The sequence below is a fragment of the Ylistrum balloti genome, unplaced genomic scaffold, assembly GCF_031769215.1.
Source record: "Ylistrum balloti isolate Yb309-2 unplaced genomic scaffold, AGI_CSIRO_Ybal_v1 Utg370066, whole genome shotgun sequence".
Lineage (NCBI taxonomy): Eukaryota > Metazoa > Mollusca > Bivalvia > Pectinida > Pectinidae > Ylistrum > Ylistrum balloti.
Genome location: NW_026782111.1, coordinates 1,214,236 through 1,228,869, shown reverse-complemented (window position 1 = coordinate 1,228,869; position 14,634 = coordinate 1,214,236). Strand labels below are relative to the sequence as shown.

Below are 14,634 nucleotides of genomic sequence, written 5' to 3'. Positions count from 1 at the left end.
GCAAATAGAACCACAGCCATATATGGTAATTCTGTCATGACAAAAACCTGAAACACCTATGGAAAAAGTTGCCCAAGATTTTTTTGCATTTTAATACAACTTTTCATTTTCACCCAATGATAAATACTTCTGATATGTTTTAGCTTTATCATAAAAATTTGATCCAACTAAATGAAATTGGTTTGCCTATTTAGCAAATTAACACCTCCATAAAAATGAATAATCTTACAGTCATAGTGTCTTACCAGAGTCACACCTGCTGCCTTCGTAACCCCTCCTACAATGATATAGGCAATCTCCAGTTGTATTGTGGCATACAGATCCATAGCAATTATATGAACATAAGTTTTCACAGAAACTGCCCCAAGTCCAGGGATCACATACTGCAAAGAGGTTCGTACAATAAATTATACAGAAAAAGGCTTAACAACACTGAAGCTCTAAAATGAACAGAACAATATGTAAACCCATTTACACTGTGCAAAATTGCGGCTGTGAAAATAGACTTAATATATAAATTTCCCTCTCTCAACTCCCTCTCAAAGATTAAGAGAAAAAAGACCAACACAAGAAAAAACAAAAACAAAAAATAGTTTTTTTTGAAGCAAGGTTTTGGTAAAACTGCAGAAATTTAATTTTATTAACCATTGGAAAAATCAAATATTATAGGCATGTTAGCATGGATAACTTAAATGAAAATAAATTTATTTTTTAAAATTGGCTAAAAAGCAACAAGTTTAACAAACTTGGATTTTGCAGTAATTCCTATTGTAAAATTGCTTTTAAGGAAGTGCTTTTGAAAATCGACCAAAAGGAAGAAAATTTTCTCTTTTGATGTTCTTTTGAGTAACTCCTGAAAAACGATACATGCAACATATATAACAGTCTAACAATTACAATTCTGGCACCTTAAATCCTAAAAGGTTCACTTCTATATGGAACTTTTACTTATATTTAATGCTCTTTGTTAAAAACAATGCTGAGAAAATAGGATTCCTTAAACATACTTCCAAAGGGTTCCACTTTTGCTATTCTTGGAATGGTACATGTACATAAATATACGTATATAAAAATGTTTTGTTAACAAAATTGAGAAAAGGGAAAATTATTGAATGTATAGCATTTCTATTTTCATATTTTTTGATTTCTTGCAAATTAAAAGGATTGATCACAATTAAGTGTTGTTGTCTAATGAATTTCCCATTTAACATTCAATCCCAATTTCTCCATCATCCATGCATTGTTATATCTCATTGATAGTGTGATCCATCGCACTCATACTCTCTAGTCAAATGTATTGAGATTGAGATAATTCATTTTCTGAAGAAACTAACAATTTTAAGCTTTTAGTTGCAACACTTTATGGACAAGACAAAAATACTAGTTTCATCCTCTGATGTAAACCAAACAAATCTTAAGGCCGCATAACTGTATCTTGTAATGGCTTTAAAGATGGGTGTCTTTACTTTCAAAGGACATATCAGCTTTTGATTGGTCAAATATTTTTTCTGGAACCAATCAAATCACTTCATTTGTGCCTTTGATTTTGCCATCAAGGATGGGTTTTCCTTCAAATATAATCAGATAACACATTCTATATTAGCTATTGCTAATTACACCATTAACATCCATGTGTATCATAATGGCTTAGTCAAAAAGGATTGTTTCCCCTGGAAAAAAATGTCTGTTAATTATCTTCTAAAAATGAAGAAAAATCCAAGAATATTTTCCTGGTGAATTTAGAAAACCCTACAGCACAGGCTGATGTAAAACCGAAAAAGAAATACCACTGTTGATAATCTTTGAGGTAATCATTTACATAATTTGAAACATACATAGATAAAAAACATCATTTCTTTTCAGAGATCTATAAACAATGAAATCCTCTTTAAGAGAACAGAGACAGGAAATATCCCCTTTAGACCTAAAAAGTAAACCCCAGCAGTGACCAACTAAGTACTAGGAAGCACACTCTGCTTTTGGGTTTATTAGACTTGGATCAGTCAAATATTTTCAAAAGCTTTCACAGTTGTTAGGAGTTAAGTATTTCCTGAAAATTTTGGCTCTGCCATGAATGTTTCAGCTGACTTTTTTTTTTTTTTAACTTCTTTCCATAGCTACATATGATTTTGAAAATTATCCATTCATGCCAATCTTCACACAAAAATGCTACATATATTTCAGCCTAGCAATGTAACCAAACATATTTCCCATAATTTTCAGTTCATAATTTGTTCATCTCAGAATGCTGCATATCAAATATCAACTGCCAACGTTTGTTGGTTAATCTGGACTTTTCTAAAAAAAAAAAAAAAAAAATTGATAAAGGGTATTAAAGAAGATATAGGACTAGTGTGAAGACAAGAAAAAAGAAGGAAAAAAAAGAAAAAATGCTTCGTAGCTGTCTTCCAGAGACAGCAACAATACATGTACATTGTTTATTTGTAGCAAAATATATAAAATAATAATAAACAAGCAAATTAAAAAATTAACTGGAACTTTCATCTCTTGTTTTGATTTTCTTTGTTTCTTCACAATAAAAATATAACTATACATTTTAATGTCTTTGGATATTCATAATCAACTTCATGATAACATGTACGTATCAAAGATTCTATAATGAAACATTGATTTTCAAATTTGCCCCAATAAAGTGAGATTTGCATGTCTTCCAACTATCTATGCCTGAACAAATAAATAAAACACTTCATAACTAAATTGTAGCTCCCAAAAAATCTTAGGTATTAAAAGCAAGGTTAATGAAACCCAGCTCTGAAAACTAATTCAAAGGTCCTAAATATATCTGAGAACAAAAACTGTTTTAGGAGTAAGAAGAACAGATGACAGAGTACAAGCATGATCAAGGTCAGTGGTTTTTTACTCTAAACTGCAATTTCCTTTAACCAAAATGTGTGTTAAATGAAACAAAATCCAAGAATATTTCCCAATATTTTCAGAAAATTCTTTGATATACACACCCACATATTTTTCCCAATTTATGAATTTAAGGCACAGGGAGAAAGAACACTGTGAGGAAACATGATTTAAATAGTCCATCATTTGCTTTCTTCAAATCAGTTTCAATACTTGGGAATACATATTTATCTAACTATACTTTTTAATGACCACAAGGAGCTGTTCTTTTTTGGCAATTTTTGAAATTTTATAAAAACCAAATCTATTCGGCATTTTCTGCATAATAGTGATGTATATCTAAAATGGTCATCCGAATGGTGTCAAGTTTTCTTTAAAATCTTGAACAGAATGCCAATTACACATGGAGACAATTTTGAACAAAGATCATGAAAATGATCCTGCCAGATCTTAGAATTGTATACCAACAACGAATGTTCTTTAGGGATAGAAGGAAAGCAATGTTTTGAAATTTGCAGAATCTAGAGACAGTCAACCAAGCCTCCGTCACCTGACAATGAATATATGTGTAGTATACTATGCTTAAATCTATTAACTATTATGCAATGGAAAAGGAACAGACATTTATCCTATCTGTATAGCAATTGTCTCCAAGGTAACCTGGGGCACAACCCGCAGTACAAAGTCCTGTCACTGAATCACATTCATTTCCTGCACAATTAATAACTGGACATTGGTTCCCACAATTCGGTCCAAATGTACCCTGTGAATATCCTACATTTGTGTGTCTAAAGTTAGTGAAAGAAGCATATCAGCCCAGCTTTATCTTGTTTAAATACTACAAGAACGAGATAAAAATTCCAAAGTGACTGTAAAAAAAAGATATATCAAAATCTACATGAGGATGTACTTCCTGACAACAGCAACAACCAGAAATTCCCATGCACCACCAGTATTCAGGAAGACATCTTTTGTATTCTCAACTTATTTACTCTTATCACTCCTTCAAAAGTCTTCATCTGTAAATACTTGTAACCATAACCTATTTTTCAGCTTCAGAATCACTTACTTACAGCATGTACTTGCAGTGATCATTGATAATGTAATACTGAAGGGCCAGTAGACTATAGAAAAAATATCTAGCCTACAGTTATTCCAACTAGCAACCTCTCACTCTCTAAACGGGCAGCTTGATTAATGAAGATATCAAAAACCAAATTTATTCAGAAGTTAGCCAATATCAAGACATCCAAATTCAGTTACATTGTTTATTTAGGTAGATTAGATTTAGCAAGCATGACCCTGACCTGGTTTCTGGAAGCAGGTTCTCATTGTAACAAAGGCTTTTAAAAAGTATTACCTAATGCTGTAATAGATTAAATGACAAATTACAGCCCAACTTTTACACAATAGAGAATATGACATTATTTCAGCACTGAATCTTGTTTTGCTGAATTTCATGAGGCGATGAATTGAGTTGCTCTTGAGACAATTATTCAAATTTGATGTTGCTGTTAAATTAATAACAATTACATGTTGCTGTAAAATAGATTAACAAATGTATCTTTTCAGGTAAGAGGCAGCAATAATGTCAGTCACACAACAATTTTCAAATTCAACATTACACAATAATTTCACTTCCACTTAACTACTGTCCCTGGATCTCATTTGCTGATTTATCAAAAAATAAAGATTGTTCATCACAATATTTATCATTTAATTTTTAAGTCTGGCATTTGAATCTTACATGCGTTGACATGATTCCTCCTGTAATTTTGCTTGAAATTTTTCAATTATCTATCAATAGATTACTTTTTAGACTGTCCTTTCAAATTCTTTCACTAACAAAAAATATTATTGTATAAAGTAACTTCATTGATGCATAATTATACCTTTTTTAAAAGTGATGGTCATTACTCATTTCTACTTTCCACTTATTTAATTTTAGGTGTATCTATTTGGAGTTTCAATTTTTCTGACGTAAATGCCACAAAAATGTAATAACACATTCATCACAACATTATCTAGACAAAATCCAGCTTGTTTAATGAAGTATGTATCCAGAAATGTTGATGGACATTATGTCAGACATTGGACAAACTGGCAAGAAATCATGAGTGTTACACACATTGACATGGAATGCATACCAGTACAGGTTAAAAATGAAAATATTCAAAACCCATTTACAAAATTCTGTGAGATTTACATGATAAACAGTATAATTGTCAAAAAGATAAAATCAAAGTAAAAGATGCACTGCTATAGTTAACAACCAAATTTCTTGTCTATGATACAGTATATATAGAGCTGACACCGCAATGTCACTTCCTGTTATTACTTCAACAGACAAACAAAAGATCAGCAGTAAAACATTTTATTCTTTAATTATTCATCTTTTCTGATCTTCAGATATCTGCAAAAGAAAAAAGATGATATTTAAACATTGTCTTCATACAAAAAGTCGTGTTTCATCATGTAACGAACGTAACAACGTGTTAACTTTCATGGTCAATATTGCCCTTAACCAGAATAAATGTTAGAGCATGTACATTTTTCTGGTAACACTGATACCAGGAATTGTGTAAATTCACTTTTCAAAATGTTATGTATGCCTAATGTTTCGGAAGTGTTTTCATAACTATTGTTTAATGACAACTTGTAGGGATATATTTTAATTATATTCCAGTGTTATGTCACATTGTCAACACTGATTTAGTGTTAAAATACATGACGCAATACAAAGACATTTTATGTTTTCAATATCAATGAAATGAAATTTCTTTCTTGCTGTCCTTAGAATGAAACTTTGTTTATTTATCAAATCCATTAATTTGCTGACCATTATGTGTGTACCTAACATTTACGAAATGAAATTGTTTCCTCAGTGTCAATCTTTTGTGTCAACATTAAAAACACCAAAAACATTAGATCCGGTTATCCCATAGATTGTATCAAAGTGAATAAATTGTGGTCACAGTTTACATTTTGAATGTAGAAAAATTTCCTAAATATTGGTACTTAACTCATTGAATCAATAGTTTTTAATTTAGCATATAGAAACATGCAGATGAGGGTATGTCTTAGTTATATACAATCCCCCTGCATACTAGAGGGTATGTCTTAGTTATATACAATCCCCCTGCATACAAGAGAGTATGTCTTAGTTATATACAATCCCCCTGCATACTAGAGGGTATGTCTTAGTTATATACAATCCCCCTGCATACAAGAGGGTATGTCTTAGTTATATACAATCCCCCTGCATACAAGAGGGTATGTCTTAGTTATATACAATCCCCCTACATACAAGAGGGTATGTCTTCGTTATATACAATCCCCCTGCATACAAGAGGGTATGACTTAGCTATATACAATCCCCCTGCATACTAGAGGGTATGTCTTAGTTATATACAATCCCCCTGCATACAAGAGGGTATGTCTTAGTTATATACAATCCCCCTGCATACAAGAGGGTATGACTTAGCTACAATCCCCCTGCTATATACAATCCCCCTGCATACAAGAGAGTAGTCTTAGTATGTCTTATACAAGTTATATATATACAATCCCCCTGCATACAAGAGGGTATGTCTTAGTTATATACAATCCCCCTGCATACAAGAGGGTATGACTTAGCTATATACAATCCCCCTGCATACAAGAGGGTATGTCTTAGTTATATACAATCCCCCTGCATACACGAGTGTATGTCTTAGTTATATACAATCCCCCTGCATACAAGAGGGTATGTCTTAGTTATATACAATCCCCCTGCATACAAGAGGGTATGTCTTAGTTATATACAATCCCCCTGCATACAAGAGGGTATGACTTAGCTATATACAATCCCCCTGCATACTAGAGGGTATGTCTTAGTTATTTACTATCACCCTGCATACTAGAGGGTATGTCTTAGTTATATACCATCTCCCTGCATACTAGAGGGTATGTCTTAGTTTATACATATACAATCCCCCTGCATACTAGAGGGTATGTCTTAGTTTATACATATACAATCCCCTTCATACTAGAGGGTATGTCTTAGTTATATACAATCCCCCTGCATACTATAGGGTATGTCTTAGTTATATACAATCCCCCTGCATACTAAAGGGTATTCATTCCTAGATGACTTATCCAATACAACACCAATTCAAAAGCAAGGCTCCTATCCCTCAAAACAATTATATTACCAATATGAAATAGTTTGTTATGGTCATTTGTTAGTGTCAGCAGTTTGTTTGAATGAATCAGATAGAGGGCTTATATTTTCTAAAAATAGTTATGGTGACCTTGACCTAATAATCCTGTAACTCGAACATGTCCAAAATAGTTTAATGTTTAATAAATTTGTGAAGTCTGATAAGAATTCTTCAAGGAATGAAGCTGCTAGAGCACAGATCTAAACACAGATAGATGGATAGAGAGAAATGTTTTAGTTCCATATATAGGGGTCTAAAGATATTTACTGGTTTGAATTGGCACTAAATTGAAAAAGCATTCTATAATTTGTTGTTCTATTTGGAGTGGTATTAATTTCTGTTAATTCTTCTGTCTCTGCTTCCTTTGGATCACCACTGTGGAACTTAGTCATTTACACATGAAGTTTAGATGATGTGTATTGTTAACTTTCCTGGTCAGCTTAAGACATGGTAGAACTAATGCCATGCTGAATTTAGTCTGTCCTTAGGAACTTCCAATTGTAAATGAATAAGTTTAGTCTTGTATGTCACAGCAAAAAAATGAGTTATTTGGGGAGGGTAAAAAGTGCCTGGAATGGCAAAATCAGAAATGGCTTCAAAGACATGAAGGGCAATGCTTACTTGCAACAGCAATTGGACAATTTTCTAGAATAAAGAAGTTATCCATTAATTTGGAGACAAATTCATGACACCCTGTGATAATGTTTTTCAAATCATACTAAACTCCCTGATTGGATCGAAAAAAGAAAAACTTTTTAGCTCACCTGGTCCAAAAGGCCAAGTGAGCTTATGCCTCGGCACATGGTACATCTGTCCGTTCATCCGTCGTCAACTTTTTTCTTTAAACAACTTCTTCTCAATAACCAAAGGACCAAATGTTTTGATATTTGACTGGTAGGATCCTTTTTAGAATGAAGCCAACAAATTTTGCGAAAAGAAATGACCTTGACCTATATTCAAGATCGCTGGGGTCAGATTTGTTAAAACATTTAAACAACTTCTAATCAACTAAAAGGTCTAGAGGCATGATATTTGGCTGGTATGTCCCTTTGATGTAGCTCAACATAGTTTGCAAAAAAACATGACTTTGACTGATATTCAAGATCGCAGGGGTCAGATTTGTTAAAACATTTATATGACTTCTTATCAACTTATCAAGGCCTAGAGGCATGATATTTGGCTATAATGTTTCAGGGAAAAAGTCCGCCAAAGTTTGGGAAAATAAATAACCTTGATTTATCCATGTAACAAAAAAAGCTTGTCAATCACTAAACCAAAAATGTAATTTGAATATCAAGATGCAGAACTACAGTTCATGACAAGATAACATCTTTAATCCTGTTTAACTAAAGGTAAATGAATACACAAGATATTCTGTAAAATTTCAACATGATTGAAGTATCTTAAAAGGCAAAATTATCTAATGATATGCATGAATGTTAATTCACCTGACTTACCTGAAATATAGAAGTGTTGGGTCTTATTAATGTAACAAAATGACAGAAGGAATGAGTCGAGGTCGGAAGGCTTTGGAGGGTTACCAAGTAAGAACATGTACACAAATGGACAGAAGATAAGAAAAGAAAACTCAGTGCAACTTTTTTTGGAATGGAATGAAAAGGATGAGGATTTTAGGGAGAGGGTGTAATACCTGTTTTCACACAGTAGTAGCGAACCTCCAAGTATTTTATCGTGCCAACACAGGGGTCTCCAAATACACCATTGGTCGCCATTATGTTGCAATGAAGTTGGCCATCACACCTACAAACATTAGCCAATTAAAGATGTGGAGGCATGCAGTTCAACCAAAGAAAAAGTCAAGATACAACAACAAAGGCCATGTATCAACACAAATTTTGATGTGGAGTTATCGCCCTTCTCTCTGTATACATTATAAGATGCCAGGTTTTATGAAACTTAATTTATCCTCTTCAACTGATGTTTTGTTTAAAATTAATCATTTGTGATATAAATCATACATGTACATGCTACAGAGAACTCTAAGAGTTTGCATCAGATTTCTGTGATATAAAAAAACCAAGAAGGCCATGGCCCTTAACAGTCATCTGACAATCGACTTCTGTGATATCAAATTTTTTTTTTTTTTTTTTTTAAATTCCAAAGCTTAGATAAACGGCCTTTTTTATTATTGCATGAATTAATTTTTTTACTAAAAACTATAGAAAATATTGTGATACCAATAATCACTTATGAAAAATTACAATAAATCATGTCATTAGATGAGATTAGATAATGGAGTTTATACTATCATGATGTCCCTTCGACAATAATACACACAGACTTAAAGATTTATACCATATAAGTCTGTCATATACACAAATGTATTCCTACCAATTTTCCCCCTTGATATATGTAGCCCCTAACACTAATGTTTTCTGGTGTCAACAGATTGCTTAGATGGACATGAGGTTTTTTTACAGCCTTCTATTTTATTTTGAGATATGACCTACATACTTAATAAAGAACAATTACACTAATGTCAAAGGATTCCAGAATATTGTATACTGTAATGTTGATGATAGTCTAGCTACATTCTCCAATTAACAATGATTCCTAGCTGTTGTAGAATATTTTAACTGTTGATAGTTGACTGACAGTCATGATGATGTTGGTCATTGGTACAATGCTGGAACTATGATGTTACCATAAACACAAAAATTTCATACTCGGCTTAAATCTAACTTATGTGGTCATAAAAGATTTAAGATAAATTTTGAATACTATTTTTTAACTTTTGACACAATATTTGAAACATATCTGGCTCGTGTGTTTTGATTCAGATCCAAAGTTTCATTTATTTACCTCATTTCTTTATTTCTTTATACCAATATTTATTCATTCATTTTTGGGGTTTCATTCTTCATTATTTTGTTGTTTGAATGAATTTTTTTTCATTAATGATAAAATGATTTGATCATTCCCTTACATCCCTGCTTAGAAGTCTATTAAACTTGTACCTTCCTGACACAATTCCTTGTGATGTTTCTGAGGCACACTGTAGGTTCCAACCAGAGGTTCTGCCCTGATGGTTACACACTGTCAGATTGAATCGGCCATAGTTGGCCTGAAAGACCTGGATTAGCTCCCCTTGTTCACAAGACAGGTGCAATGCACTTCCTTCGCAGGCATATGCTACGGTCACATTGCTTGTTCCTAAAACAATACAACATCACATTCAAGGTTAACAACATTTATTTGTTGGAATGTTTATGAATCATGTCCGTCACTACACCTCAATAAATAACTTCATTTATTTTACAATAATTGCGACCTATCTTTATTCCAACTTACAATAATATATATCAACTACTCTTATTGGCTTGGAAAGAAACTTGCAAGGAGTCTTACTGTGGGAGGAAACCAGAGTAATCATGGACAATGCATGCGGTCAGGCAGATTACCTCGTGTATTTTCAAATCAATGCAAGGAATCAATTTAAAAAGATGAAATTCTAGTGTGCTATTACTGTACCACCTGACCATACAATGTACCTAATGTCCCCCACTCTCTATTTCACAAATTCTACAAAATAAAATTGAAATTTAGGCCCTGGAAGCATGTCAGCATGTCAGATATTAAATGATAATATCACAATTTATATTAAAGAACCTTGATGCAGGCAAGTAAGATTCAGTATCCTTAAATAGTTACTGACCAAGGCACAAACAGAAACTGAAATTTAATAAAGTGTGATGGACAGACCAATAGTCAGACTTATTGAAAAAGACACAGATGGAAATAGAAATCCTACTAAACATGTGATTCAATTGGACAGATCAATGGACAGACTTAATTTGACCATGACACAGAATAAAATGGAAATTCTACCCAAAGTGTGATTCAACTGGACAGATGAACAGATAATTATATTGACCATGACACAAATAGAAATGGAAATTTATATTCATGGTAAGCCTACCAAAAGTGAGATGGACAGACCAAACGGATAATGATTTACTGACGAAGATAAAGACGGAAATGGGAAATTTACCAAAAGTGGTACTCAAATGGACTAATGAATGGATAGACTTAATTTGATCAAAATATGGATGTAAATGGAAATAGACAGATGAATACAGACTTTCACCGTATTTATCCAGCAGTAAACCCATGTTTGTTTTGTGAATCTGCATAACTGAGGTAAAATTGATGGCAAAAATTAAATTGCAGAGGAAATATAATATTCGTACAAACTTATTTTTGAGGTTTCCCATACTAATCGACTACCTTTCAAAGATATTTACAAAGTTCACAATATTCGGCACCAATACATTTTGCATATTTTTTTGTATTATCAATATATTGATAATAACTGGGTGGGTGAGATTCGTTAATGGAATGATTGATGTCTTTTCAACATCAAGTACCAATATTAAGATTATTACTGGAAACATGTAACCAATTTTAAGAAATACAACTCGTTTATCTCTTTAACAAATTCATCAAATCTTATTGGTATCAGTCTGAGACAACCATGTTCTAAATGTGTTTAACAAGAACCGCAGCTGCTCTCAAAGCTTAAAAGTCAGTTACTGAAATGTTGATCCTTTTGGCATTTGGTTGTTTGATGAGCTGCCAACCAGTAAACCAAAATGGAAAACATACCATGATTTACAAGTGAACATTATTCATGTACTTAGAGAGGTCATAATTGCTCAGTCAGTTAAAATGTTGGTCTATGAAGACTCAGATGAAGATCAGTGCTTGTGTCCTTATGCAATAAAGACACTAAATACCTTATACGTATTGCTATGGATAGCATGTGATGGGCCTCCTATATGTTGTTCAGTGAGTTAGCTGCCAGCTACTACAAAGACACCCAAAAATGACACTGTGGCTGTTCAGGGGGTAATAAACCCAACTAACAAACAAGTAACAATTGATATACTATGAGTAGAGATAACGACTATGGAGATTACAAAATTCATGCAGGAGTGGCCATGTATCCTTGTACTGTGTGTGCTTTCAATTACTACTGTCTTGTCACTACATGAAATACTCAGTGTTCTTAAAGATTAGGACTTTCTCTAGTACCGTGCAAACATTGAGTATTTAATTGACAAAATAACTTGTCAATACAAAAGTTACTCCCCCTTGAAACTTGGAATAAACCAGTTCTTGACTAAAACTAAAACTTCTATTTTGCTATGGGGTGATACATAATACCCATGGAGATTTACTTTCTCAGAACGCACACCTTATTTTTGCAATGAAATTTAATCAGAAGGTGCAAAATGCATTAACCAATGAAAGAAAACATCTTCTTATTTCCTTATGATATTTATTTTCCTATGGCTTGCAAAATTCCTATATATTATCTATAGCTTATATGTTAAAAAAAAGTTTGGAACATCGACACCTCTTTAAAGTAAAATCTGAGATTTAGAATTTTACAAACATTAAATGGTGCTACTTTTAACTGACTGATTCGCATAAAACACATACCTTTGCAGGCGAGGTCCTCTTCACCTGTACCCGCCACAGTGCCACAAATACCGTAAATCTGGTCCATAAGCGTGTCATGGTCCGTTTTCAATTATTGGTTTTACCAGTTGGACCAGAGTTGTTTATTCATGAAATAATGGTGGTCCCTATTGATCTAGTGATTCTGCTATCTGACCAGCTTCAATACATTAAGCATTCAGAGGCCAGTGGATTAACATTTACAGAAATGTTTCAATTATTACCTAAGTGACAGAGAAACAGTTTGTCCACATACACAGGCCCAAGATGTTGTGATATATTTTTTTTGATAATGGGAAATTTTAAACATGCAAAATTAAAAAATATGTAACCTTAGTATGTTACCTATTTTGATTAAAGCTGCTGTATATTATAACAAAGATGTATTTTTTCTGAGTTGCCATGTATTGAAAATCTACAGTATCCCAGGAGAACCTGTTCAATCATGTGAACTGTTTCTAGTTTATCTACAACTGCTTCAATAGACAGTTATAAAAATGTCTCGCATGTCAAGTATGTTAATATTTGGTTTTGTCAAAATAACTAAATACATAAAACAGTGATATTTGAAACAAAAAAGAAATAGTTTCCTGTCATACAAATGAAAGAACTTAATCATAATATGACACACATCTATAGAACACAACAGATAAAACAAAATGTGAAAATGCCACACTTTCTAGACAGTTTTTAGGTACCAGGTATATAAAAACAATTATTCCAAGTATTGAAACACTCATTAACCATACTGAACATTTCTTGTGTTTTAATTATTGAGAAAATCATTTTGTTAAAACAATACTAGAATATAACAGTATTCATCAACTGGACACCAAAAGTTCTCAAATAGTGAATTCTTACATATCTATGATTCAGGAGTGTATGTTGTACCATAAAATTTGGTATTCTCTTCTCTTGGAACCAATCAAATTACTTTGTGTCAGCCATTTTGCCAAATGTTCCAGGAGTGCAGAGTGAAAATCATCATACCGAGGATGATATTGTGGGTGTTCATTAGTGATATATATATATATAGCATAATATAATGCACAAGAGATTAAAGGTCTTTTGTTTAAAAAAAAAAGAAAAAAATCTTCTTCAGAGGGTCTAATACTGCAATAATCAGCCCTAATGATCATATTAGAGATTACACTAACTGATTATGTCATTGATGTTGACATCCGTATTGATTACCAACAGTAAAGTCTAGTAATAAACCCATCTAGTCCATTCCTATATATACAGTATTAAAAATAAAAGCTAATCAGATTTTGAGTAAGAAGTGATGTGCACATGCAATGACTTTGAGTAAGAAGTATTGTCTTTGGGCTTATTGCGGAATAAATACGGTACTCAAAAATACTGGGGCTAAGAGTGTAGGACTTACCGAATAGTAGTGAATGTGTCGAGAAGATCAACCAAATCCAACCACAGATAAAGGAACAAACCACTGTACCCATGAATGTCATAATCTGGTTTTTTCAGGGCTTGGTAATCACAATGACCTGTGAAAATGAATTTCTTTTTGTGAATAATTCAATATCATTTAATTTTTTTTTTTTTTTTAAGTAAAACTTTACTGTATTTAATTTAATGAAGAAACAATCTTCATTTATTACAAAAATACAACAATACAAATTCTCCCCAATTCCAAGAGGCAAGAGTGTTGAGGTCTTTTTCCAGAGATGGCATTACTATTGGATGCAACTAGTATGTATAGCCAGTTGTTTTTTTTTATGGAAATAATGCGGGAGGGGTTTTTATAGCCTAGATCTAGGCTATTCATGATGAAACGCCAGACACACCTGACTTGTGTTGGTGTTGAGGGTACGGCCTAGTTCTCGGGGCTATTGGAAACTTAAGCTACCTTATCTCCTCTCTGATAATCATTAAAGTGTTAAATGTAAAGTAAATGAAGCATAGAAAGAATGCAGGACAGACTAAACTTGTTATGTGCTATCAAAACAAGGAAGCTTACCTATATCTGATCACGCACATCGCCTACTCATATTTTCCCGCCATGCACGTATAAGGTATTGGTAAAGTGTGGAACGGTATTTTAATGCGCCGGAAT

The 14,634-nt window shown here is 32.9% G+C and overlaps 1 protein-coding gene across 1 annotated transcript in view; it reads right to left on the bottom strand.

Moving 5' to 3' along the window:
* Positions 1–12,609, bottom strand: part of LOC132549594 (polycystin-1-like protein 2) — a 48,267-nt gene extending 35,658 nt beyond the window's left edge. The window contains exons 1-3 of the mRNA XM_060213534.1: positions 12,543–12,609; positions 10,024–10,250; positions 257–383 (exon numbers count right to left, since the gene is read on the bottom strand). Of these exons, the coding sequence (XP_060069517.1) occupies positions 257–383; positions 10,024–10,250; positions 12,543–12,609 (421 nt within the window). The remainder of the gene's footprint in view (positions 1–256; positions 384–10,023; positions 10,251–12,542) is intronic.
* Positions 12,610–14,634: the final 2,025 nt, after the last annotated feature.